Source organism: Cygnus olor, chromosome 4 (assembly GCF_009769625.2).
Source record: "Cygnus olor isolate bCygOlo1 chromosome 4, bCygOlo1.pri.v2, whole genome shotgun sequence".
NCBI classification, from domain to species: Eukaryota; Metazoa; Chordata; class Aves; order Anseriformes; family Anatidae; genus Cygnus; species Cygnus olor.
Genome location: NC_049172.1, coordinates 9,973,422 through 10,000,000, shown reverse-complemented (window position 1 = coordinate 10,000,000; position 26,579 = coordinate 9,973,422). Strand labels below are relative to the sequence as shown.

General features: G+C 39.7%; 1 protein-coding gene across 3 annotated transcripts in view; it reads left to right on the top strand.

Annotated features, from left to right (window-relative positions):
* GRID2 (glutamate ionotropic receptor delta type subunit 2) overlaps window positions 1–26,579 on the top strand; it is an 805,832-nt gene that overhangs the window by 479,962 nt on the left and 299,291 nt on the right. For all 3 annotated transcript variants that reach the window (XM_040555872.1, XM_040555874.1, XM_040555875.1), the window contains one exon: window positions 8,706–8,990. In XM_040555872.1, coding sequence (XP_040411806.1) covers window positions 8,706–8,990 — 285 coding nt within the window. The remainder of the gene's footprint in view (window positions 1–8,705; window positions 8,991–26,579) is intronic.

Below are 26,579 nucleotides of genomic sequence, written 5' to 3'. Positions count from 1 at the left end.
ATTGCTAATGCCCAAGGTTTAAATATGATTTGTTGTTGATATTTTTTCTGTAATACCTCTACATAGACTTTCAGAGAACACAGAACTAGAGTAAATCCCTGTGATGTTACCAGGATGTTATATTTTGATAAAATTGTCTCTAATTTTGTATTAAGCTTCTTTAAGACTCAGTCTTTTTGTTTCCATATAATTGCTGCTATGCAGCTATTCTCTGCTCTGCAGCAGGCAAGCTAGCTATTAAAAAGGGTATCAAGACACTATGCACTACTTAATAACTTCTCAAACAGTGCTGATAAGGAAAATAAAAAGATTCAGCAACAGTGCAAGGGCGAAGATGAACAAAGTAAGAGATGGAGGAAGTTGCACGGTAGACTGAAGTAATATATGTTTCATCATTAAATAGGTAATCATGTATAATCCACTGAGGGTTACACATGAAATGAAAAGTTTTCATTTTCTTTAATGGATGAATGGAAAGTGCTCATGCAACAGATTGAGCAAGGATGCTAGCAACAGATGAGGTTTGGCTCATGTCAGCTAAGGTTCAGCACACAAAGAAGGGAGAATTTTGGAGTTAGTCATGTCAATTAAGGCCCCAGTTTCTACACACTCTGTATTTTTCAGTGGGCTACATTAACTTTGCAGATAGTCATCCTTGTTGGGATGTCAGGATGAAGATGTTGATTTTGTGGTTTCTCTAACCCTTTCTCCAGTAAAAGTCACTGCCTGGCTTTAATCAGTTTCACCTCCTTTTCTCTGCTCTTCTTCATCTGATCGTTATCACCTCTACAACAGTGCTAGCTAGCGTCCCTTCCTCTTGCCAGGGCTGCCAGCACCGCAGCTTCTCTGCACCTCTTAACCACAGGCACCCTAAAAAGCAGTGGTACGTTTTTACAATATACTCATCTTCATGTGCTACTGGAGATGGAAGCTAAAGCCATTCTTCAGAAAAGGTTTTGTGGCTGTGTAACTTCTTTGAAATACTATTTCAAAATGTTTTTCAGGCAGTTCAGGGCTGCTCAAAGAATGAGGAGCTATCACTCCTCTCAGCCAAGGCCTGAGTGCAACTGTTGAATGCCAGATGAAAACAGATTTGAGAAATGTTAAGTATAAGAAGTCTTACTATTGTTTCTCTGCCTGGTGTGATAATTTGGCAAGGCTAGTTCAGTGTCTGTCTCTCCAGGATTTAATAGAAAACCTGCAGGTTGGCTTACAGTTAAAATAAATCTGGACTTCTGTCCAAAGAGAGATATTGTTGAGTTTTCCACTTGGTAGCCTTTGAAACTTGGCTTTTGCAAGCTACACTTACTTCAAGCTCTCTCATTGCATCCTGCAAAGGATGGTGTCAAAGTAAGATTTCTGTACGTCTTACCTCCCCTCAAACTTGTGAGATTTCTAGTTTATTTTTCAAGGCTCAGACGAGAGAATCTCTATCCCTTACTGGATGCAGGGGGAAACTTAGTTACAAGAGATGAGGAAAAGGCTGAGGTGCTTAACGCCTTCTTTGCCTCAGTCTTTAGCGGCAAAACCAGTTGTTCTCTGGATATCCAGTACCCTGAGCTGGTGGAAGGGGATGGGGAGCAGGATGTGGCCCTCATAATCCATGAGGAAATGGTTGGCAACCTGCTACAGCACTTGGATGTACGCAAGTCGATGGGGCCGGATGGGATCCACCCGAGGGTACTGAGAGAACTGCGGAGGAGCTGGCCAAGCCCCTTTTCATCATTTATCAGCAGTCCTGGCTATCAGGGGAGGTCCCAGTCAATTGGCGGCTAGCAAACGTGACGCCCATCTACAAGAAGGGCTGGAGGATAGACCCAGGGAACTGTAGGCCTGTTAGTTTGACCTCAGTGCCAGAGAAGCTCATGGAGCAGATTACCTTGAGTGTCATCACGTGGCACTTACAGGGCAAGCAGGCGATCAGGCCCAGTCAGCATGGGTTTATGAAAGGCAGGTCCTGCTTGACGAACCTGATCTCCTTCTATGACAAAGTGACACGCTTAGTGGATGAGGGAAAGGCTGTGGATGTGGTCTACCTTGATTTCAGTAAGGCTTCTGACACTGTTTCCCACAACATTCTCCTCAAGAAACTGGCTGCTCTTGACTTGGACTGGCGTATGCTTCGTTGGGTTAAAAGCTGGCTGGATAGCCGGGCCCAAAGAGTTGTGGTGAATGGAGTCAAATCCAGTTGGAGGCCTGTCACTAGTGGAGTCCCCCAGGGCTCAGTACTGGGGCCAGTCCTCTTTAACATCTTTATTGATGATCTGGATGAGGGGATTGAGTGCACCCTCAGTAAGTTTGCAGACGACACCAAGTTAGGCGCGTGTGTCGATCTGCTCGAGGGTAGGAAGGCTCTGCAGGAGGATCTGGACAGGCTGGACTGATGGGCTGAGGCCAACTGTATGAAGTTCAACAAGGCCAAGTGCTGGGTCCTACACCTGGGGCGCAACAACCCCAAGCAGCGCTACAGGCTGGGAGATGAGTGGTTGGAAAGCTGCCTGGCAGAGAAGGACCTGGGAGTACTGGTTGATAGGCAGCTGAATATGAGCCAGCAGTGTGCTCAGGTGGTCAAGAAGGCCAACAGCATCCTGGCTTGTATAAGAAGCAGTGTGGCCAGCAGGTCTAGGGAAGTGATTGTGCCCCTGTACTCGGCTCTGGTGAGGCCGCACCTCGAGTACTGTGTTCAGTTTTGGGCCCCTCGCTACAAGAAGGACATGGAGGTGCTCGAGAGAGTCCAGAGAAGGGCAACGAAGCTGGTGAGGGGTCTGGAGAACAAGTCTTACAAGGAGGAGCTGAGGGGGCTGGGATTGTTCAGCCGGGAGAAGAGGAGGCTCAGGAGCGACCTTATCACTCTCTATAGGTACATTAAAGGAGGCTGTAGTGAGGTGGGGGTTGGTCTATTCTCCCACATGCCTGGTGACGGGACAAGGAGGAATGGGCTAAAGTTGCGCCAGGGGAGGTTTAGGTTGGATATTAGGAAGAACTTCTTTACTGAAAGGGTTGTTAGGCATTGGAATGGGCTGCCCAGGGAAGTGGTTGAGTCACCATCCCTGGAGGTCTTTAAGAGATGTTTAGATGTAGAGCTTAGTGACATGGTTTAGTGGAGGACTTGTTAGTGTTAGGTCAGAGGTTGGACTGGATGATCTTGGAGGTCTCTTCCAACCTAGACGATTCTGTGTGATTCTGTGAATGTGATGGATTTAACGTTACCATAGTTGGCAAAGCCTGTTTAAGGAAGGAAATCAGACCCAAAAGACTTCATAAAAGGCTTGTTAATAAAAACATCCAAAAGTGGTTGTGGTATTTTTGTGCACCAGAGATGCAAATGCTCTTTCTAGTAACATTTTTTACTCTTATATTTATTCTTTAGCAGAATTTTGGATTATTTTTCATGAACAAAGAAACCCCAGGGGTTAGGAAGCACATCTGTTAAAACTTAAACACAAGTTTGTTTTCCAGTCAGGACAAACTAAAATCCCTTAAAGGTTAATTACAAGAGAATTTAAAACACTGTTAGCATTCCAAGTTGAGTAGTGGAGGAGGGGAGGATTGGTTAATGTTTGCAGGTAAAATGTAAATGAAAAGGCTCTCTATAACAAGAAAGAAAGAAAGAAAGAAAAGAAAAAAAAAAAAAAGGACAGACTTTTATCTGCATTGCAGATGAGAATATTCTTTAAGATCTAGAGAATAGTGCTTTTTTTTTTTTTTTTTTTTTCCCCTCACGTCTTACTCTTATTTCCTTCTGAATAGTTTTCAGGATATATTAAAAATGTGCTGTCACTCATCTCGAAATAATTCAGTTGTAAGTCTGGGATGAACTGTTGTGTTATGAGGGAAGAATAATTTGCAAGAGCAGAATTGCTATCCAAAAGTGACTAAAAAGATTTAATGAAAGTTTGAAACTAAGCTCACTTGATCATGGGCCCCACAATCAGATTTTATCCCTACATCTTGCATCTGAGATTATGAACACCAAACAGAAAGCCCCATAGTTTAACTGTTTGAACTTCTAAGTTTTCATGTTGTGTTTTTTTTTTTCAGGTGAGCCCATTTTTGCAATGAATTTATGAATGTTTTGAGACTGTTTTAAAGGTGACAGGTAGGCAAAACACTACTTTATGGTTAGCATGGCCACTTACTGGGGGGATGAGGACATCTCATCGGAAGAAATCTAGACTTATCATTATTCCTAGTCTTTGCAAGGAGGAATTTGCACGCATGTAGTCCCTTGGTCTACATCTGCATCCTGAAACTAAGCAAGGATTTGGAGAACAGTCAGCACAATATTATTCCCAAAGTAAACAAGAAATGGTAGGTTGTATAAAGCTATAAAGATGTTCTGATTGACTAGTGTCTGTTTATTAGGTGCTCAAGTCACCTGATGCTGAATTTTGCCCCTTGAATCAATTGTTTATCCTAATCTGGATCTGGATTAGTACAAACAGGGTGATGGTAGGGTTGATTAATTTTCAGAATGCATTAATAAATCTGTAAGTACTTTCTTCATGTGTAATGTATGCAGAAAACCTCAGGTTCTTATGGACTGGATTTTTCTCTCTGACCTCTGAATGGATAGTAGGTTCCTGGTTGTTCCATTGCAATGGGGAACAAACTAATCAGAACATCCTTCCAGGTAAACCATGATCCATCTGGTGGTGAATCTTATAGACTCCAAAAGAGAGAGCAGGAAGGAGATGAGATGTTTCTGTGGAAAGGCAGTCCTCACCTTCAGCAGGAATCAAGAGAAAGCTGATTTGTCCCACTCAAATAGAGCCCTTCTGGTTTCAGAGTCCTCAGAGCACTTCTGGAACACAGGGCAGATATACAGAGAAAACTGATTATAACCTGTCTCTCTCCATCTCAGAGATACCAGGGTAAAGACTCGTTTCTCCAGCTTCACATTCAACTAAATAGCTTAGAGGTACTGCTCTACATTTATAAAACGTGGAAACGACCCAGGAGCAGAGAAACTGAAACGATGCTAGCTTTGAAAAGGACATCTAGGGGAATGACACTGGGATGTGCAAATCAAGTCCAATGGACCAGGACTGATTATTTGGAACAGAATTTAGATCTAGATTCTGTTCACTTAACATATACTAGGTTAGTAAGCATGTGCTTGGTCAATCAGTACTACTGTAGTTTCTAAATTATAAAAAAATGAAAAGGATCCTAGAATACATCTCTGATTACTTAAAGGGCGGCCCCCCATGCTTTACACACAATATTTAGCATTTAGGGGGAAAAAAAAAAAAAAAAGAGTTGCTCTGTCTTTTGTTTTACCAGCAATTTAAATGGGAGCAAAGTTACACTCCAGAGACTTACTCCGAAGACTCTAGAGATCTTACACAAACTTTTTTAATTTGGCTTGTCAGTTTGTGGCATATGAGGCTGATTTTTTATGATTTATTATCATAAAAAAACAGTGAAAGATGAGTAAGAAAATGGTCTCATTAATAGCAAGAGTTAAATCTCAGTCCTTTTTTATTGTTTCTTATTTATTCCTGCACAAAATAGTTTCCTTTTAAACTTGCTTTTATATATAGATTTTTTGTTGCTTTTTTTTTTTTTTTCCAAAATTACAGCAACCAGTAGTTATTTAAGATTTTACCATTGTTTCCATTTCATAGAGAAAACATTTTAAGGACACATTTGTAACCATAGCTATTTAAATTCTGCTTTGCTGGAAGAGCTTATACAAGCTGATAGACTAGATATAAATTATTTATTTCAAATTGCATTGGCTGTGATCTTTATTTTAAAAAATAGCATACTGAACACAAAATTAGTTTTTTTTTTCTTTCTTTCTTTCTTTAGATATCATGCCAAACTAACTCAGAAGAGATTTTACTCAGAAAGATTGGTTTTATTTTATTTTATTTTATTTTATTCTTATTTTATTTTATTTTATTTTATTTTATTTTTTACTGGCAATAAGCCCAACACTATTGGAAATTCTGTAACTTTGCATTTTGAGGTAGACAAGAAACTGAAGAGTGAAACATAAGGCTGTGTACTTGCAAGTGTGTATTATACAAGAGAGAGTCTGTATGTACATCTGCAATAGAGAAATACTTTAAATTCTGTAGATGTTCCTGATATTCTCTCTACACAGTGTGTAAAAATCTGATCCATTTTATTCTTTTAGCTGGCGAAGATCCAGTTTTTAATAGCACCTGTTATCTGGTGGTTATACAGGTGAATTAATGTCTGGACAACTTCTGTGTAGACATAACTTATGAAACAATAGCGTTTAATAAACACTGTTGTTAATTCTGTGTTCCTTCAGTGTTAAGCCTGCAATGTAAGTGTGTACAAATCCATTTGATCTTGACATTTTTTCTGTCCTGAGTGGTGAGGTCTTAAAAGATCCAGCAATATTTGTATTTCTCTAATTGGTTGCAGACTAATACACCTTGATCATATCGGCAGTTGAGTAAGCATCAGCTTGGAAATACAACCTCTAAGGAGGTAATAGTAAATAAAAAATAAATAGTAAATAGTTTTGAATGGCAAGATACCCTTTTTCAGCATCTAACTCTGTGTATTGAATACTCTCTAAGTGTACAGAAATAAGACCATTTGTGAGCATAATTAAGTGCATATTGCCCCAACCCAACACACACAGTGCTCATAAGCACATAATGGAAGAAAGAGCCAAAAAGGCAACTTCAGCCCTGAGGCTATTGTAATAAATATGGTGCAATGTCAAGAGGGAAGATTTTAAGCCTTTATTCGGTTTGCTTGCTGGTATTAGCATTTGGCCCTGTGGAGCTAAATGTTCCGTGCTGCTTTCTTCCCATTCACATTTCAATAACATGTTTCACAAAAAGCGTGTTTCCCACTTCACAGTACTGTGAGTGCACTGATTATGCTCAGTCTGAAGTATGCCTGCAAGTGTACATATTTCCAAGTGAATTTTGTAATGAGGTCCAACTGGTATATTTCTAAATGTTATATTTGAGATACTGGAAGGTCATACTCCATATTTTATTGAAATGGATGGTATCGGGACCTTCTAAATTTTCACTGAACTAAAAGTAGGCTTTTGCAAAATCTAGTGTTGATTTTATTTATCTATTGCTATCTAGCTGTAAGGATATCTATTGACATACAAGTAGCTACAGGTATTTATCAATGGATAGATCAATATCAATAAAAATAGTTTCTCTCTCATGTGGTAGCATTCTTACTGGGATATGCAACCTAAATATTGCAATACTCTATGCAGAACTGTATCAGGAAAGAGATTCAGGATCTGCATAAACGCAACTAGACAAGCCTGTTACCTCTGGTGAAAGTACGGATTATGAGGAATGTAAACAAACAGCATACTAGATGAATAGCTAATGAGATTGTTTTAAGGCGTTCTGAATATTAGAAACTTGTGATACACTGATACTTTTTGCCCATTTGTCACGTTGTAAATATTCCTATTGTGATCAATAAGCGTTTGCAGAGTAAAACATTACCTCACTGTGAGTAAGAGCCATATGATATGAGACAACAGGTCTGATGCTAGTATATTTTTGTATTTTTAGGGAAATGTATTCTCACATGTGGGTTTCTTGTTTTTGCCTGCACCTGTTGTGTGCACAGAAAATTCCTGCAAGATAAGCAATTGCACAGTTTTGTATTAGATTTGCATATGTAAATGCATATTACTCTTTACCATCCCATTACCTAATTTCCATGTGTAAATGCAGGTTAACTACACATGTAGCTTTGCCAGTGGCAAATTGAGTATTTCAAAATTTAGCCTTGGGTGTACTCTGGGGAATTATGCTACAAGCTTGTGTTGTTTCCTCATTCAAGCTCTCAGTTCTATTAGAAGCCCAACATAAACACTTGACTGTACTTTGTTTCACAGGGTAATGCTTCAAAATTACAGGCCTAATTATTATTAATTCTTTTGATATTTATTGATTGCATTAACATTAATCATGATAAACACCTCTGGTATTAATTTGGCTGTCATTTGTATAGTACTTCACATTGCTTGCAACTCAGCCCTCATTAACTGGACCATTAGTTACAAGGTACTCCTTTTTGTGTAAGCAACACCATGCCTTTCTTAAGGAAGTAAAAAGAATAAATGTGCATACTGTTCACTGAACTTTGAAAGCATTTTGTTTTAGTCTTTTTTGTTTAAGGAAAAAAAAAAAAAAAAAACAATATACCAAAAGGATAAGTTACATAAGATTGTTGTTTGCTTCTCTTAGAACCCAAAAGCAATTCTGTTTTTGCTTGGATAAGTTAATGTATGTAATCATATTCAGCTGTCTTCAAAAGTTGACAGCAAGGCTGGGCTGTTATTTCTTCAAGATTTCTCTGTATAATGCAAAGATGCTGTTCATGGAGCTGTTGTGCTAGACTTTGAAGAGTGCTTATCTCCTTGGGAAGTCATGTTAATTCAGCAGCTGTAATTTGCTCTTAATGTTCCTCAGAAGGTCCAGGGTAGGTCCCATTTTGAAGAGAGAAATCATTTCTAGGCAAGGTAAACGGGGCGGTCTTTCAGCTTTCACCATAAGACAGCTCAAAGTGAATAGAGAATCTTCATGACTTTAGTGAACTACTCAACGTACAAAATTTTATCCTCATTTCACTTGGTTAAAACTGCCCAGTGTCTGCATTTCAACAGCAAAAATAGGCCCTATGCACTGAACTGCGCTCATCATCTTGAATACCTCTGTGTTTTCTTACAGCCTGTGACTTGATGAACCAAGGTATCCTGGCCCTTGTGAGCTCCATTGGCTGCACATCAGCGGGATCCCTGCAGTCGCTGGCAGATGCCATGCACATCCCTCACCTCTTCATCCAGCGCTCGACGGCAGGAACACCAAGGAGCGGCTGCGGGCTCACCAGGAGCAACCGCAATGATGACTACACGCTATCTGTCCGCCCTCCTGTCTACTTGAATGATGTCATCTTGAGGGTGATCACGGAATATGCCTGGCAGAAATTCATCATTTTTTATGATAATGACTATGGTAAGCATTAGCCGGGCATTTTCTGTCAAATCCATAATACCACAGAAAGCAGTCACACTACATCTTTGTCTTCTACTAGAATGTTTTGCTTCTAAACATTTATGGTTCTCTCAGCATTTCACATTACCTCAGAGAAATCTATTTCTAAAATCCATCAGTGTTTACAAGTTTATTTGATGACTTCTTTGTTAGAATTAGCTGATAAATGGAGAGCTTACCTGGCTTTCTATTCTGGTGGTGTTTGAAGTGTAAATTTTTAGCATGTTTTCTTGTTTTTTGGAGTATATGGAAATACAAGGTGACAGTTCAAGAGATAACATGTAAGATTTTACTTTCTGTAGAATTATTTCTTGTGTGGTGAATCTCTTGTGTTTATGGGCTTACATTTGATGGTCAGAAGCTGAGGCAACAGTGAATGTAGGACAGAGACCTCAGCAAGAACAAGCTGCTATTTCTAAATGTGAAACTTGTAGAGAGAGCTAGTGTAGAGCAAAGCACATGAAGAGGAGGGCTGAAGAAGACAATGTTCCTTCTTTTTTGAGTGCATTCAGTGTTCCTGAAATGTGCTGAATTGACAGTGGCTGTGTAATAGAGTAAGTGAGACACAGATGATGGCATCACAAGTTAGACTGTGCCATCCAGCCTGGTGATTCAGCCAAGTTCAGTCCAAATATCTTCTATTGCTGAGAGGAGAGCTAGACAGATTGCTGTAGAATAGATGTGTTATCTAACTAATTTTATGATCTTTTTCTATGGAAAATTGCTTTGAAACCAGACTGGTTTTCTTCAGACACATCCATTATTCATAAGTAATCATGACTTGTTTGGATGAACATTTCAAAACTTTATTTTCAAAGTTAAATCTTCAAGTTGTTGAAAAAAGCTCACTTCAGCGATTTGCTGTGCATAATAACTGGTTCATTCAGGTCAGGTGTTATTGAATTTTGTTCCTTGGCTACATAATAAATTCTTAAATTAGAAATATAAAAAATGATGAATAGGAGAATTCCTATTTATAACAAAGCAGCACCTAAAAGCACCAGCCATAGATCAGGAACATGCACACAAACCAAAAAGCTTGCAGAAGAGAGTATTTTTGTTTTATGCATCTAAGTACCAGTGTGTCTTCGAAGACGAACGTAGTTGTGCCAGATAAAAGATATCTTTTTGCATGTATTTGTTTTAAAAATCAAACTTTAATGATTTTTTAAAATAATTGTATTCATAAACACTAGTTTTAAATTACTCGAGTTTCATTCTTTTTAATTTGAGAATGCAGTTCAGACCCATGTCATTCTGTCCTTGATTTCTGGGTACAAATCCTGTTACGGTTTGTGTTATGTAATGCAAATGTCTGCCTGCAAGGAATAAGTTTCAGACCAGTAGCTAATTTAGTGATGCATCTTCCCCAGATGTGACATGAGAGGAATAGTAAGTCTTCCCACCATCTTCTAAGCTTTTCTGACTTCAGTAGACTACAAGAAATGCTGTGTTTATAGAATCATAGAATATCTGAGTTGGATTGAGATCCACAAGGATCATCGAGTCCAGCTCCTGGGTCCCCAAAGGGCCACCCGAAAATCAGACCATGTATCTGAGAGTGTTGTCCAAATGCTTCTTAAACAGACTTGGTGCCATGGCCACTTCCCTGGAGAGCCCGTTCCAGTGCCCAACCACCCTCTCAGTGAAGAACCTTTTCTTGATATCCTGTCTGAACCTCCCCTGTTGCAGCTTCAAGCTGTTCCCTCGGGTCCTATTGCTGGTCACCTGAGAGCAGAGCTCAGTGTCTGCCCCTCCGCTCCCCTTGTGAGGGAGCTGCAGGCCACCATGAGGCCTCCCCTCAGTCTGCTATTCTCCAGGCTGAACAATCCAAGTGACTTCCTCATACGTCTTCCCCTCTAGACCTTTTACCATCTTTGTTGCCCTCCTTTGGACACTCTCTAACAGCTTAATATCTTCCTTATACTGTGGTGCCCCAAACTGCACACAGTGCTCAAGGTGAAGCCACACCAGTGCAGAGCAGGGTGGGACAATCCCTTCCCTTGACCAGCTAGCAGTGCCATTCTTGATGCACCCCTGGGTACAGCTGGCCCTCCTGGCCACCAAGGCAGACTGCTGGCTCATGTTCAGCTTGCTGTTGACCAGAACCCCCAGATCCCTTTCCGCAGGGCTGCTCCCCGGCATCTCGTCCCTCAGTCTGTACATATAACCAGGGTTGCCCCTTCCCAGGTGCAGAATTCAGCACTTGCTCTTGTTAAACTTCATATTGTTGGTGATTGCCCAGCTCTCTAATTTGTCCAGATCTCTCAGCAAGGCCTCACCACCCTTGGCAGAGTCAACAGCTTCCCCCAGTTTGGTATCACCCGCAAACTTGCTCAGAAAACCTTCAAGTCCTTCATCCAAATAGTTTATGAAAACATTGAAGAGGACTGGTCCTAAAATGGACTGCTGGGGAACCCCACTAGTGACAGGTCACCAGCATGATATAACCCCATTTACAAGAACCCTTTGGGCCCGACCTGTCAGCCAATTATTCACCCATCTTATTATGCTTTTATCTAACTGTATTCTGCTCATTTTGTCCAGAAGGATACTGTGAGAGACAGTATTGAAAGCGTTACTGAAATCCAGAAAGATTACATCGACTGCCTTCCTTTGGTTGGCTAGCTAGCTGGGTGATCTTGTTGTAGAAGGAAGTTAAGTTTGTTAAGTATGACCTTCCCCTAGTGAACCCATGTTGGCTCTGATCAATGACTGCATTGTCCTGTGTTTTTCAATACGTCCTAGAATAATCTCCATAATTTTACCAGGCACTGAAGTGAGACTGACAGGCCTGTAATTGCCAGGATCTTCCTTCTTGCTCTTCTTGAAAATTGGGACCACATTTGTCCACTTCTAGTTAACTGGAACCTCTCTCTGGATTCCCATGACCACTGAAAAATATTATATTAAAATATTGAAAAACCTACTGAATATTGAAAAACCTCAGTGGCAGCGTGTTCTCCTCGGAGCTCTGTCTGGGAGGCTGCTTTGGTCGCAGTGGGTGCCGAGCTCCTGGAGGCCACGGCCTTCTGACAGGTGGATACCATCACTCCCTGGTCAAGCTGGCCAAGCTTCAGCATCCTTCCTGAGCACCCTGCTGTTTTGACCTCCTGATCGTTCATGCTCCCAAGGGGCTGCCTTTGTAAGACAGATGGGGGGTGCTCCTGGCTCTGCCCACATTTGTCTGCCACCCTTGCAAGGGCTGCCGGGTCCTGGCAGCTCCCTTTGCTGCCTCGATGCATGGAACCCCCTGCCCACCACGATCTCCTGCTCCACTGCAGAGCATGTCTGCCCCGGAGCCGATCACCTCGGTGTCAGACTAGACAGATTGGTAAACTGACTCTAATTAGGGACTACTGTCATGTACATCAGGAAAAGGTGCAAAAAAAATCTGTATTTAGTATATACTAAGCAGTCTGCTGCCCCCCTCCAATTATTTGTGGGGCTTATTGTTTGTTTTTTTCTGTTTTTCTTGGACTTTTTTTCGTGGTTGGGATTCAATACTGTGAATAGAAACATATTAAATACAATTTGTTTTAATTTAATGTGTAACTCTATGTAGGGTTGTTATCTGTGCAAAGGCAAATGTTTTTTTTAAATTGTGCTAGCTCCCTGATTTGAAAAGCCATCCTAAGGCAACAAGCAGTTTCTATATTCTCATTATGCTTCAGTCTCTTTATACATTCTTACATTGCTATTTCATTGAATATCTCCTCCTCCCCTTTTAATAAGGAACAAGAGAGCAGAAGTTTCAGATTAACATCTCTAACTCAAGGCCTCTTGTTATTCTCGTTACTATGAGACTTGTTCTCTGTCTCTTTCTTTCTGATACTGTAATGTCTCTGTAATTCCTCACTACTGTGTTTCAGGTGAAATCATTAGGCTTGACATACTATTTCACCTGTTCTTAATTCTCCTAGCTAGTTTTTGATCTACGGCAGTAGTTTTCCTCATACCTGGGATGACACTATTTTCATAGCAGTCCCTAGTGAGCAATCTTTCCTGGAGCTTGTTATAAATCTTAACAAATTGTGTCATTTTTCTCCCCTTTTCCTGCTATTTTACTGATATATTCAAAGCATTTCCAGTATGTTAGCAGGCCACAGTTTTTCTTCACAGGTTCTGTATTGACCAAAGAGGGGCTTGCACAATGGGTGGGATGGAAAGCAAGGGCATAAAATGAGGAGCTGGAATCACTTGTTAATGGATTATAGTGTGGAGACATCTGAATTCAGTGTTCACTCTGCTTTGAGCAGGAGGTTGGACTACATGACCTTCTGAAATCCCATCCAACTCTAATTATTCAGTGACTGTGATGTTTAAGAAAGTAAATTGTTGGGATGGGTCTATAGATGTGAAATACTAAAAATAAATAAATAAATAAGCAAGCCCAGGATCAGTTTAGGTTTTATAAACGCCAGTTGGTCCAACAACCCTAAAAGAGCCTGGGTAAGGAAACACTGGCTTCTGTGCCTGTTTTAGAAAGAAATCAAGACTAGGCATGCAAATACAGGACAGAGGCCCTGGGGGTGAAGCGTCCCAGTGGTCAATGTGTCAGCACAGCAAAGTGTGGTTGCAGTTCCCTGCAGAAACCACCAGTCCCATTCCTCACCTTGCCTGAGAGGATCTGCTGCAATATCTGATTTTTTTTTTCTTTCAGCTCATACAGACCTAGACTTGAGTGCTCGATGGAAGCTTTGCTCCCTTCAACTGCTTGCAGCAGTTAATATTAAACATTTTAATGTAACATTTAGTATTAAATATTAAAGTAGGTGGGAGACCAACACTTGCATTAGGATTAAATTCAAATCTTATAATAAGGAAGATATTGTTCATTTATTTAAAGCTAAATATATCATTCAGTCCTCTGCAGAACTGACACTTGTGCAAACAGACCCATTTCTTGCCCCAGTTGTTTTTTTTTGCATATAGTGATCTTTCCTTTTCAAGGTAGAAAGCGTAACATTAAATGATGTCTCCATAGCACTAAATAGCACTTGAGAAGTAATGGGAATATAGATTTTGATGTGTTAATCCTTTAATTTTTCTCATTGTTCCTACCTTTTTGTAAGTTAGAAAATGTGAACATACTGTTGGCTTGGTTCTGGCAACAAGAAGAGTTTCATTAAGAAATCATTTCTCAGTGATTCAATTTAACAATTTATTACAAAATACTTCAGTTGTATTGCTGAAATTATTTCCAGTAATATTTTTGATATGTGAAAAAAATGTTTCATATTTACAGTAAATTTTCCTAGAGTAAAATTATGCTCATGTCCAAAGTAAGTAACTGTGATAAACCAGATCCCTTGCACCTTTAAAAGAGGCTGATTTGTGTGTCAATATATAAATATTGTAGTTCCTTAATCCTATGAATTGAATTGCTTTTGATTTTTATCTTGCAGTCCATCGTAGATTCTTTTTCACTATCAGGGAGTTAGAGTATTATTTATAGCTGGAAATGTGTCTTTCTGCAGGGCAGAGAGTTATTTGCTGGATGTTATCCTTTTGTAAAAATGCCAGATTCTTTTTGAATAGCAGTAGACAAGTATATTCAGTTTTAACATTTTAACACTTCTTCCAGCTAAATGCTAGAAGATTCAAGTATACTTAAAGTGCCTTTACCAACAGAGAAAGTCAGTCTTTGGAGGAAGCAATTATTTCAGTAACTCATAGCCAGCTGGATGTTACAGAAGGCATGCAGAAATGCATTTCTGGAATAACTGACACCTAATTTTTTAACTGATAGATATTTTTTTCAAGTAAAATTCTAGTTAGGTTGGTTATTTAAACACACACACATACCTCTTGATAACAGTAAAAATAAGTATGTCTCTGCTTTACATAGTTAAGCTAACTAAGAGAATTTAGTAAAGCCTTTGTCCTTTGTCTGGGATAGAGTCTTGCCAGTAACAAATGAAGGGCTAATGCAGAAGCATAGTAAGTGAGAGAAGAGATGAAAAAGAGAACATTTTACCTTAAGCAGACTTAGGTGGAGTTTATTTGTATTTCATTTATTACAATTGTATCTTTGCCTTTAGCGTATAACCTCAGATAAACTTGTAAAAATCAGAATGAGTTGAGTCTCTTTCCCCACATTCTTGCTGTCTGCTTGGGATGATCTAGATCAAATTCCTGTGAATTTAGTGCAGTCAGTCCCCTTCTATTCAGCATGTATTGTTCCTTGAAGTAAAACAAGATAAAGGCCTGCCCAGAACATGAAATCTGATTTTGTTTAAAAAAATTTCATATGAGGATATTAAAAGTGTTCCAGGACAAGCATGTGCTTCTGCAAATACCATTAAAGACAAGGTTTTTTTCACAGTTAAAGAGTAAGTGGAATGAAATACAACAAAATTCTCCAGTAGATTGATGTTTTTCTCAACCTGCTATTAAAATTACTGTCCACACAGTATGTACGAGCCATTTTTACTTCATTTAAGCAGCCATATTAGCTTCTACTCTTTTAGTTCTAACTGCTCATCTCAAGTGGTAGGATCACTGTGCTGCAGAAGGTAGCTCTGCATCTCCCTCTTTCAAATGTAGGGAATGGACAGAGACACTTAGCCTCTGGACTTGTCCCTAGGACCATCAACAGCCTTTTCAGTAAAGGCACTTTCAGAAAAGATAATGTAAGTGTATAACTTATACCTCTGGAAATCACTAAGTTTAGATTTGTGAGAAGAGTCACTGTCATCTGTAAATATTTTGATCAAGTTGTTACATCCTTATTTTATAGTCTCAAGTCCAAATTGAGTTTGTAACAATAAATAATGCAAATCCTGGCTCACTATAGACATGCATCTGCTATGGCCAGTTCCTAAATATTAACCTGAAAAAGACTCTTACACATTCAAGGTGTTAAATCACAGAGGGAAACAAATGAAATAATCGTTTGAGATCTGAATGTGAGCACCCAGGCTATATGAGCAGAGTAATTTACCCAGAATACTAGCATACTGTTGATTTTTTTATTTTATTTATCTCTGTGGTGTATCAACAAGGGGCAAGCTTTTTCAATTCAAGTCTTTCTCTTCAGGCAGTTTACAGCTCACTGTATATTCCAGGAATATGTAGATACTTTCCTGTAGTAGTAAATTTTTTATGAAGAAACCAGTCAATCACTGCAAGAACATAATTGTGAATTTTGTGCAATTTACAATGTAGGTATCTCCACATTTCTAAGATAAAAGTGAGAAAGTCTAGCTGTTTGAAAACATTTATTTTTAATGTTTTGTTAGTGCCAAAGCAGATAGAAAGATTCTGCACTTTATCTAGAAAGGTTAGGGGAATAAGATTGTTTCTTGGGAATTAATTTTGCCTTATTTCCTATTCTCTTTTTTTGTAGTGGTAGTAATATTTTAAAATCTTTCTGTATTTTATATGCAAAAAAAAAGTTTTGAAACCCACTTCTCCGTCCAAATTTCTGGCCTAACCTTATGTTTTTCTACCCAGTGTACCTTCAATATTCAAGCATTGTCACTGATTTACATCATATTAACTGCGTATATTTGGCAGTGGATATTTACCAGTAACTTAGGTGGTAATTTAATTTTAACTTCTGCAAAGAAAAAAAAAAAATTAGGGCTGCTATGAGGCAGATTTACTGTGTGAGGGAGGTTAAAGGAGGCAGTCCTGTAGCAAGTGGAGGTTGAAGAAATAATTGAAAACTGCTGAAAGGAAAGGAAGGAGGTTAGCAGCAGAAAAGACTTAGAGGAAGCTCTCACCGAAACTTCCATATGGATTTATCCTCTTAGTCCTCAGCATATGCAGGGGGTTCAGATTATTTGTGCACTGGGGAGGGATGAAGGCAGCAGTGAGGTGCCTGCTCACATGAGTAAAAAGATGTCTCAAGCTCAGTCTGACAGAGGATTTGGGGGAAAGTCCCAAAATAAAAAACAAGGAGGAGAGCAGTGAGATCTGTAGATACTGAGGATGCTCGCCTAAATAAAGAGCTCTGTGAAACTGTGAATTTAAACGAGAGCATTCCCCCCAACCCTGCCCAAGCAGGCTGGTTGATCCCAGCCTGATTTATTAAATTGGGTGCAATGGGATAGCATGGGAGTACAGTTCTTTAATGATCCTGAAAAAGGAATGGGGAAGGCTGAGCTGGGTGCAGAGAAGGTTGTTAAAGGGATGATATTCTGCGCTGAAGTCCACCTGCAGGTGTGGGCCCTGGATTCCAAGTATCTCCTTTGAGAACCTATAAAGCAAATAATTTCATTGTCACTTGCCTGCATAAACATTTTCCAGAAAGAAATAAATGATGACCACAGACAAAGATGTGCTTGCAACCATAACGTTTTCAAATCATTTAAAGTTTTAATGCAAGTTTAATAAAGATTCATAAAAGAATCACACTCTCCTTAATCGATTGCAAATGCTCATACTTACCCTGAGGCTGTTTTCAGCTGCCTGATGACTATAATATTCTCAAGTCTGTCTCCAGACAGTCTTAAAACTGTTTATTACTCATCTGGCTTTTTGCCAAGATCCTGTACTCATTCACTTCACTGTGCCTCAATAAACATATAATTAATTCAAGCTTCTTATTAAACTATTTTCTTTTTGGATTAGTATGTATTATGTCATCCAGATAAGTAAAGGAACATGTATTTTTCATCCATGTAACTGTAATGTGTCAATTACATTGCAAGTTGGCAGCTGTTTGTGAGAACTCGTGTAATATTTTGCATTTGCTGTTTGACATACCACTGGAAATCAAATATATATTTTGGTTGTCCCTAAAATTATTTAAATTTTGAGTTAACTGAATTACTCTGTAATATTTCTCCAGTGGAACATTAGCCATGCTCTTGCTTTTTACCTTGATAATAGTTGGGGAAACACATTCCAGGAGCTATGAGTGAATATGTAGAAAGCTAAGAGAGGATTATTATATGATCAAGTTGATTTCCTTTAAGATGGAATAAATCTGACTCTCAAAGGCTTGATCTGAGCACCTTCTGTGTTGTGTTAATAAGAAAGGAAGATCAAGTTTTTGTTTCTAGAATTTCAGTGTTGAGCTCAAAATCAAACTGTAGATGTTTTCCTAATATCTGTGTAATGTCTCCCTAAATGATATGTTACCTAGAGGTTTTGCAGATGTGTGAGATTTCATTTGGGTATGTGCTGACTGCAAGCTTCAAAAAAGAAAAGTGACATTGTAATACTATTTGGATTTTGAAGACTATCTGAGTACCTCATTCTTGTACTGATCTCCACTGCTATTAGCTAAGTGTTTTTCAACTTTAAATACAATTTTAGTATCTTTTGAAAAGTATTCAAATTGAGCTTGTAAGTGGATATTTTGGCAGCTAAATAAATGGGCAGTTTTCAAAAGAGGAAACCCTTGATCAGAGTATTTTGCATGTTGATGAAATTATACCACCATTAGAAAAAAAGCATGAGTTAGTCATAATGATGTAATAAAAGTCAGGTGGGTTCATAAATTGAAAAGAAAATTTCTCTGACACAGTTTTAACTGGTCAAGAAAAATTGGAAAAGGCTAGAAATGATTCATTGCAGTATTTGTAAATCTTATTTTTATCTGTATTGTGGCTTGCGTTCTTCCCATTGCCAGTCCATTCATAACGCATTCCTGTGCCCATAGTGTAAACTTTTAATCAACTGAAAAAATTATTGAGGAGCAGATTGATGCTCAGTCAGAGAACAATTTGTCTACAGTAAGATTATCACACACACTGTCATGTTTATTCTATGACCAGGAAGGGATGCAAGGACAGTCACTTTGCTGTTCCCTGCCACCTCCTTGGACAGAGATGCATGGTACCTCACACTTCTGAAAACCAACAAGGTGTTCTGAGCACCTACAGGGAGAGCTAGTATATCATACACAGAAGTATAGATTGCTGTTAAATAATGGTGTGTATCTAGGCATAGAGCTGTGTTGTACAGCTGTGTAGGATATAAGTACAATTTTTCAAGTTTGGCATAATTTCTAAGAGGAGAGTAAATGCTGAAGATAAACAGCACTAGGCTCTAAGCTGTTATCTTTGCAGGCAACAGATGGGAAAAATTTATTTCTCCGCAAGATGTTTTACTCAATGAAAACTACTAGAGGCCTTTTGGAAATCTCTAATGCAAACTGTAGTCAAAAAGAATTTGATCGAAGAGGTAGAAAGTGGGTTATACAGTCAAAAGTATGTGATTGTAGAATTTATTGGCTTGTCAGTCTCCATGAGTGAGGGTTGATCACAATCTGGCTCCCTTTCTATTTTCAAAAACCTAAGGTAGCAGCTGATACTCTTAAGTATTAGTTCTAGCTTCAATTTTATTTATCTATTTTATCCTTTTCTTTTTTTTTTCTTTCTTCCCAGTTATAAAGCTGAGAAACTCAAATGAAAAATCTTGTGTCAGTCATCACTAAGGTTGGAAACTTAAGTCTTGCAGGATTTGAAAACTAAGAAAGTTAGCATCTCTCCCACAATATTGGTTTGGCTTCTTGAGATTGTCTGTATTGATTTTCCTTATTTGAAGTCTAATCTTTAATAATTGAAGTATGCCATGAAACAAAAAAGAAACTAATGTGAATGGCATAGTCGGAGGATCCTTTAAAATAAGGATTTCCTAGACATTTCAGTAGTGCCAGAATAGTTCATATCAAACAACAAAATTAGTGTTACATGCTCTTCTTATGGTTTGATGTGGAAATGTATTTAGAAACACCAATACAGTGTTTATTTTTCTTCCTTTTTCTCAACTGAATTATATTAAGAAATTTGAAACATTTTATGCCTTTTTTTGTATGTGTGAAATTTCAGAAAGTTGCAAGTGAGGGAGGAAGAAAGTCACTCTTACCATTTATACATTTTCAGTTTTCCCTGAGAAATATAATCTCTACTTGTTATGTTCCCAAATTTTTGATAATATAAATGAAATTCCACCTGTAATTAGGCATTTGAGCTTAAATGTATTTATAATGAGTTGGAACTAGTGCTCAGTTTCCAAATACGGATAAAAAGCAATGAGAGTGCTATGTAGGTGGTGTGGGTTTATGTGGCAAGGTTTTGGTAGCAGGGTGCCATAGGGTGGCTTCTGTGAGAAGAATCTAGAAGCTTCCTCATGTTAGATAAGGGCACCGCTGCTGACCAGAGCTGGGCCAATAAGTGATGTTGTTTGTGCCTCTGTGAGAGCAGATTTAAGAAAGGGGGAAAAAATCTGCTGCTACGCAGCAGCTGGGAGAGTGAGAGGAGTGAGAAACAGCCATTTAGACACCAAGGTTGGTGAAGAAGGAGGGGGAGAGGTGCTCCAGGCACCAGAGCAGAAGTCCCCTGTGGCCTGTGTTGAGGCCCCTGGTGGAGCAGGCTGTCCCCCTGCAGCCCATGGGTCCCACATGGAGCAGATCTCCATGCTGCAGCCCATGGAGGAGCCCCCGGTGGAGCAGGTGGATGTGGCCTGGAGGAGGCTGCGGCCTGTGGAGAACTCCTGCTGGAGCAGGTCCCGGGACAGACCTATAGAGGAGGTAGAAAAGGGCGGGTGGGGGAAAGGAGTTTTTGGTTTCTTTCCTTTGTTTCTCTCTTCTCTAGCTTGCTAGTAATAGGCAACAAATCTTACTAATCTCCCTACTCTGAGTCCGTTTTGCCCATCATGATAATTGTTGAGCAATCTCCCTGTCCTTATCTCAGCCCTTGAGCCCTTCGCGTCATATTTTCTCCCCCTTTCCCTTTGAGGAGGGGGAAGTGAGAGAGCGGTTGTGGTGGAGCTTGGCTGCCCACCTGAATAAAACCACCACAGTAGGTGTTTGGTTTTTGTTTATTTTTTGTTTCTTTCACTTTGGAGTTTCACTGAATTACATATAACCTGACTAATGAGAGGGAATTCCACTGCTATTAAAATAGGATGAAGGACTGTTATTGAATCATCATGTTAAATTGTTGTTTTCTTAGTCTAGACCTTAAGCATGTTAATAAACATAAACACAAACACAGCAATGTGAATGCTTTGCTCAAGGCTTTAAGAAGAGTGGTGCCACAGTCAGAGTCCAGCCAGAGCTGCACATCTCCCTTGTGTGCAGTGCATTTCCATAATTAATAGTTGCTGTCATGTTAGCCATCATTGTGTAAGGAAGGATCACTGCTCTCAACTTACAAAGCTTTCTCGATAAGAATTTGAACAGTGCCATTTGTTATACAATGGCTTTTCTCATCAACTGTACAAATAAAGTGGTCTTTTGTGTAAATCAGCCAGTGAATATTTATGACAGGTACATTCACCTTTATTACCACAGCTGAATCAGATGGAATTTATCATCTGGGTACTGCAAGGAAAATGTTCTCAGATCTAAAATGGTATCAGAGGGAGGATGAGCTAATGATTGTAAACCAAGTTTGAGATAACCAAAGTGCTCAGCAACAGCGAATGCCTTGTAATTTAGGTGGTATACAATGATAAAAGTGGATGGATTAATTTTTTGCTGTTGGTGACTAGTACCATCTTTCTCTTCTGGCTATAGCATGATGTGAAAATTTATTTTTAAAGATTTGTATCTATTTCTAACCTAAAGAGTTCTCATTTTTAGTAAGAATAATACATAGTTGGCATACGAGGTGTTCGTTTAGTGTTTGCTGTTCATTTTGTATGGATTATAAAAGCTTTACTTTTACATACAAAAACTACTTTTTCTGTATGAGATGCCTTAGCCTCAGCCTATCTCGAACTAGGGTGTCCTAATCATTAGATTTTCCTCAAGACAGAACAAGGGACTTGCTCCCACTGAAATTGGCATAGAAACAGAAATGCAAGAGGTAACTTATGCGATCCAGCAGTGAAGAAACTTGTGGAAAGAGCAAGTTTTACTTTTTGATACTAAGATCAGGCAGTGGAAGTCAGGAATCTCCTTGTTTCAGGTGTCACATATATAGTGTAGCAACCTCAGTAAAAAGAGAGCTAAGACACAGCCGTTGTAAATCTGGTGTCAAGGAAATCTCTGGACTTTAAATCCTCATGATCTACTGAAAATACTGGCTACTTTACCCTATCTGCCTGCTTGTGCATATTTCCTACCATGAAGTTGCCAAGCTTTCCATTAAATGGTGTTACTGTTTGTGCTAGGTGAGGTCCAAGTGTTTCTGCCAGGTTGGGCAGTCAAGATTTAGGTATCGGACCCATAGTTCGAAGGATGCTTAACTCTGCTCTGAGTATGCTCTGCAGTAGTATTTAAGATGCTTACCTGTATCTTAAGGTCTTTCTCAAGTACCCAAAAGATGTTCAGTGAATAGACTGTATGGGTTTAGGTGCTTGCATTTCATTTGCTGTGAACTTTCATAGGTCATCTCCTCATTAACTGATAGTAATGACGAGCCTGTGGTAAAGCTGGCACCTGGATTCACATCTCAGCTTGATTCGTCAAGTGGCATTTGAATACATCAGTCAGATCTTCAGAGAGTAGGAGGCCATGGGTCTTGCACTCACCCACACAAATAAATTTTGCTTCTTTGTTCCTTGTTTATTAAACTTTCCAAGTAAACTTTACAATGTCTGACATCAGCCACAATTTTGTTTGAAAAGGAAAATATTTGGTAATGTTTCTTTTCAATTTCCAGCCAGGTTTAACTCTTATAGCTGATGCTGAATATCTGATTGCAGAATGGTACTATGTTTTTGTGTATGCATGTGTAGAGTTGAAGTGATGGCTATACAGTAAAAAACAGAAAAGGTAATTTAACTAACAATGACACTGAGATGGAAGGAGGAGGAGGTAGCTTTGGCTTTAGCATCAGTCTGTTTCTCTACGGTAATGTTGACTTTAATCAGTAAGGAGAATAATTAATACTGGTGATAATGGGCAGCTTTTCTGCATTTCTGGAAATGGCTGTGATTCATCTGATTTACATAGAAAATAGAAATGTGTCTCCTGGCTGGGCAACAGGTTGGCTAGCAAATTCAGGGCGAGAAACACCTGTGTTCCAGACATGAACAGTTCTGTCTCCCCGCAGTGGAGCCATCTGTGCCACAGGTTGCTTGCCAGATTTTTCTGCAGAAGGAGTTTATCTATTAGAAAGATGATTCCACAGTGCAGTGTGGAAATGTGCCACTTTCAGACAATCCACGCAGGAAAGATAATGCTGCCCATTCAGTGGTAGCATCTGTTCTTTGGCATACGCTTTGAATATGATCATTGCTAGTGACTTGCTGATGAAATATTGGAAGTACCATCGTGATTTAAATAGCATTTAAATAGCAGGGTGTTTTTGTGCTCTCCGCTGTTTCACAGCAGCAGGTGAGCATCACCAGTATCTCCATTTTTCTACTGGGTAGGCTGAAGTAAAGCAGAGTCTGTATTTGTTTCCTGTCCTTGGCATTGTGTTTTATCAATGCCAATGGCAGAACTAGTCAAGAAGTTTTATGACACATGATTTGGTGTCCTTTCCATTAGGACACTACTGTTTTCCTACAAGCACTGATACTACACTGTTGGCATGATCACCTGATAAATGCTGAACTTCAGAATATTACTGGGCCTCTCTCACTTTTGTCCCTTCATGCAAGGAACATTCAGTATAGTTGCTTCAGTGTTCATATTTGCAGATATTCATGGCAAATAAAATAATTTGACCCTATAATCATGTTTCTGGGACTACACAGATTATACAGAATATCAGCCGATAATTCCAGCATGTTTATAAATTATGGTCAAGTGCAATGATGTTCTTGTTTTTGAAAGAACAAATGAAACTTTGGTATCTGCATTCCATGTTCTGGTATCGGAGAAGAATATATGGATTTATGCTATAGAATTTAAATTTTATTAAAAGTTTTCCTATGAAATTCATTTCCTCCCTGAATATTTTGATGGTATATCTAGGTCCAATCTGCATATGCTCAGTATACTTCGTTAATTTGGACTCTGAGGGTTTTTAATCCAGTTCTTACTCCATTTGTCTGGATGCTGAATAATTCACAGAGTGGGTGAGCCCCAGGAACTTCAGAATGAAGGAGTTAAAGTGGAAAGAAGTTATTTTAAAGAAGTTATTGTATCATTTGCATAAATCGAAGCATATTTGTAGCCGTTCAAATAATCTTGTTGTTTCTTAAATTGGTGTTCAAAGTGCCAAAAAAAAAAAACAACTAGCATCTCTGATTAGATTGATTTTAATTTTCCTGATTTAGATATTAAATAGAAGCTGTAATTAGTATCTGATTCTCTTATAGAACTTTATTTTTAGGATAAGCATGTATTTTATTTGTGTTTAAACTATTCTTGAAGTGTAATACTTTAGTAATACTGGTGTTTCGGCAGTCTTTGAAGGCTGGTGTTGCTGTGCTGAATGTTGTTTCTAGCCTAAATTTCTGTCCAGTTTGCAGTATTTTAGAGCTCTAGACGAGAGACCCAACTTTCTGGTGGTGGCAGCCTGACTTCTAAGACTAACGCTGTTGAATTATTTTTGTGGGCTGCTTGGCTCTAAGCTGTTACGTGGCCAGGTCTTTGTGTTTGGAAGAGGCTTTGGGAATCTGTTGCCTGATGGCTGCTTGGGTGGCTGCTTGTAATGCTCTTTAGCTGGAACATCTTTGCAGAGAATTTTCTTTACTGTGGAGACTGAACTTTGTTTCTCTCATGCTAGTCTTTGTTGCCAAAAATAAGTGGATCAAGATGGGAATGTCTTTCTACGCGTCAGGTCTTTTTGACTGTGCCATTGGAGTTCTCTGAAACCCAGAACCTCTCAGTTACTTTATTTTACCCAAGCCTGAAATCAAATGGCACCATCACCTGTGTTTGTTAGCACCTTTAAACTTCAGAGTGCGTTGCCTCCTCCCCAGTCTATAAACGCATAGGTAAACAGAAAGAGCATTGACTAAGGTTGGAAAAGAGGAAAGCTTGCCTTTAGTTTTAGTAAAGTTCTTCCAGCAGTCAGCATAGAGACTTCTAACTCGGGTATTTTCAGCTTTTCCCCTCAGGCTCATCATGTCTGGATGTCAGAGCGTTGCTGTTAGACTCCTCGGACCATGCAGGGTTCGTCTGCCGTGGTCACCAGCCAGGCCTTAGCTGCTCTGCTCTTGTACTTTCCCAGTCACATTTTCCATGCTAAATCCACATGTGATACCTCCCTAATCTTTGCAGGGGTGTATCACAGAGGTTTCCCTGCCATGTTGTGGATGCTTTGCTGGGGATGAGGAGGGGGGGAACACATAATCCTCCCCTGCAGCCCAACCTTTTGTGAATCCACAGGACTGACATGGAGCAGCCAAGCTCTGGGAGTACTGCTGTCTCAAAGGCTCAAAGGCTCCTGGGGTCTAGGCAGCTTTTGGGGAAGGTATTTAAAAGGTTTTCTCACAATATTTTTCTCAAAAAGGCTGATTTTCATTATTTCTTCTAGGCTTAAAATGGACTTTGGTCCCTCTAAAGGCCATTATCTGTCAGTGTACTCCTACGAGAATGTAGTTACTGCAGTCCTGATAAAGTAAAACAACAGCAATGTGCTCTGCTATTCTCTGTGGTTTGTCGTGGGGTTGCCCTGAGCTGTTATCACAGTGTGCCAGCACAGTATCACTTTTAGCTCCTGCAAAATAGGCCGCCCTAGGGGTCATCTGAGAGCCCTTTCCTGCTTGAGCCTGTGGCTGTTTGTGTAACATCTCTTCTGAGGCTCACAGTCTGCCATGTTCAGGCATCCCTCCAGTCTGCTCTGATTTTCCAACCTTTTGCAGTCCTCCCATGTCATATGAAAACTGCATCTATAGAGTTCACTGTAGCATAAATGCTTTTTAGGTTCCCCATTCCATAGTATGATTAAATCAAGAAGGGAGTGGGAGAAGAAGACAGGAGAGGAGGAGAGGCCTCAGAGCAACCAAGCACTCACGACAATCTACTTGGAAGTCTTCTCAGATACTAGACATTTCCTGAAGAAAGAGGTGTGATCAGCCTGTGGCCTCGGGTGTGACCGTTCCCTGGAAAACAAGTGATCCAGACAAAGACAAGGCACTGGTAGAGCACCATGGTTGTAGGAGGGAGGCAGAGCAGAGACTGCAGTCCTGCAGGGATGGGATTTAATACCATGCCCCTAATGCCTGTGCCCAACCATATCTGTCGTGTTGTCTCTCAGGCTGCGTCTTGTTCTCTAAATGGGATCAGATTGGTCTGTGGGAGGCTGGTGCACGGGGAGGGAAGGATATTCTGCTGTGTCCTCCGGGAGAGCGGGTCTGAGTGACTGCACATCAGGGAGCTGGTGGCTTGGTTGCATAAAAAAGATTTAGAAACTGCAGTGGTGAATAAGGGTCAGAAAGGGAGGACTCAGGATTTCCCTGAGGCCCAGGAGATCCTGCTCTGACTTGGGAAGTCATCGAGTGACTTTAAATTGGAAGATTCTAGTTTTTATTTAAATAAAACCATTCAAAAGAGGGGGGAAACCAAAACTACCCCTTTTTGCTCTTGGCTGTGAAATTCCATAATGGAAAAGGCTTCCGCCAGCTTGAGGGTAGCATCTCAATGTGAGAGCACCCAGCCATTTCTGTCCAGGGAACATTAAAGATATTATGAGGTGGTGGTGGTGGTGAAAATACTTAGTGTTCTGTGGACCAGTTCTCCCTTTG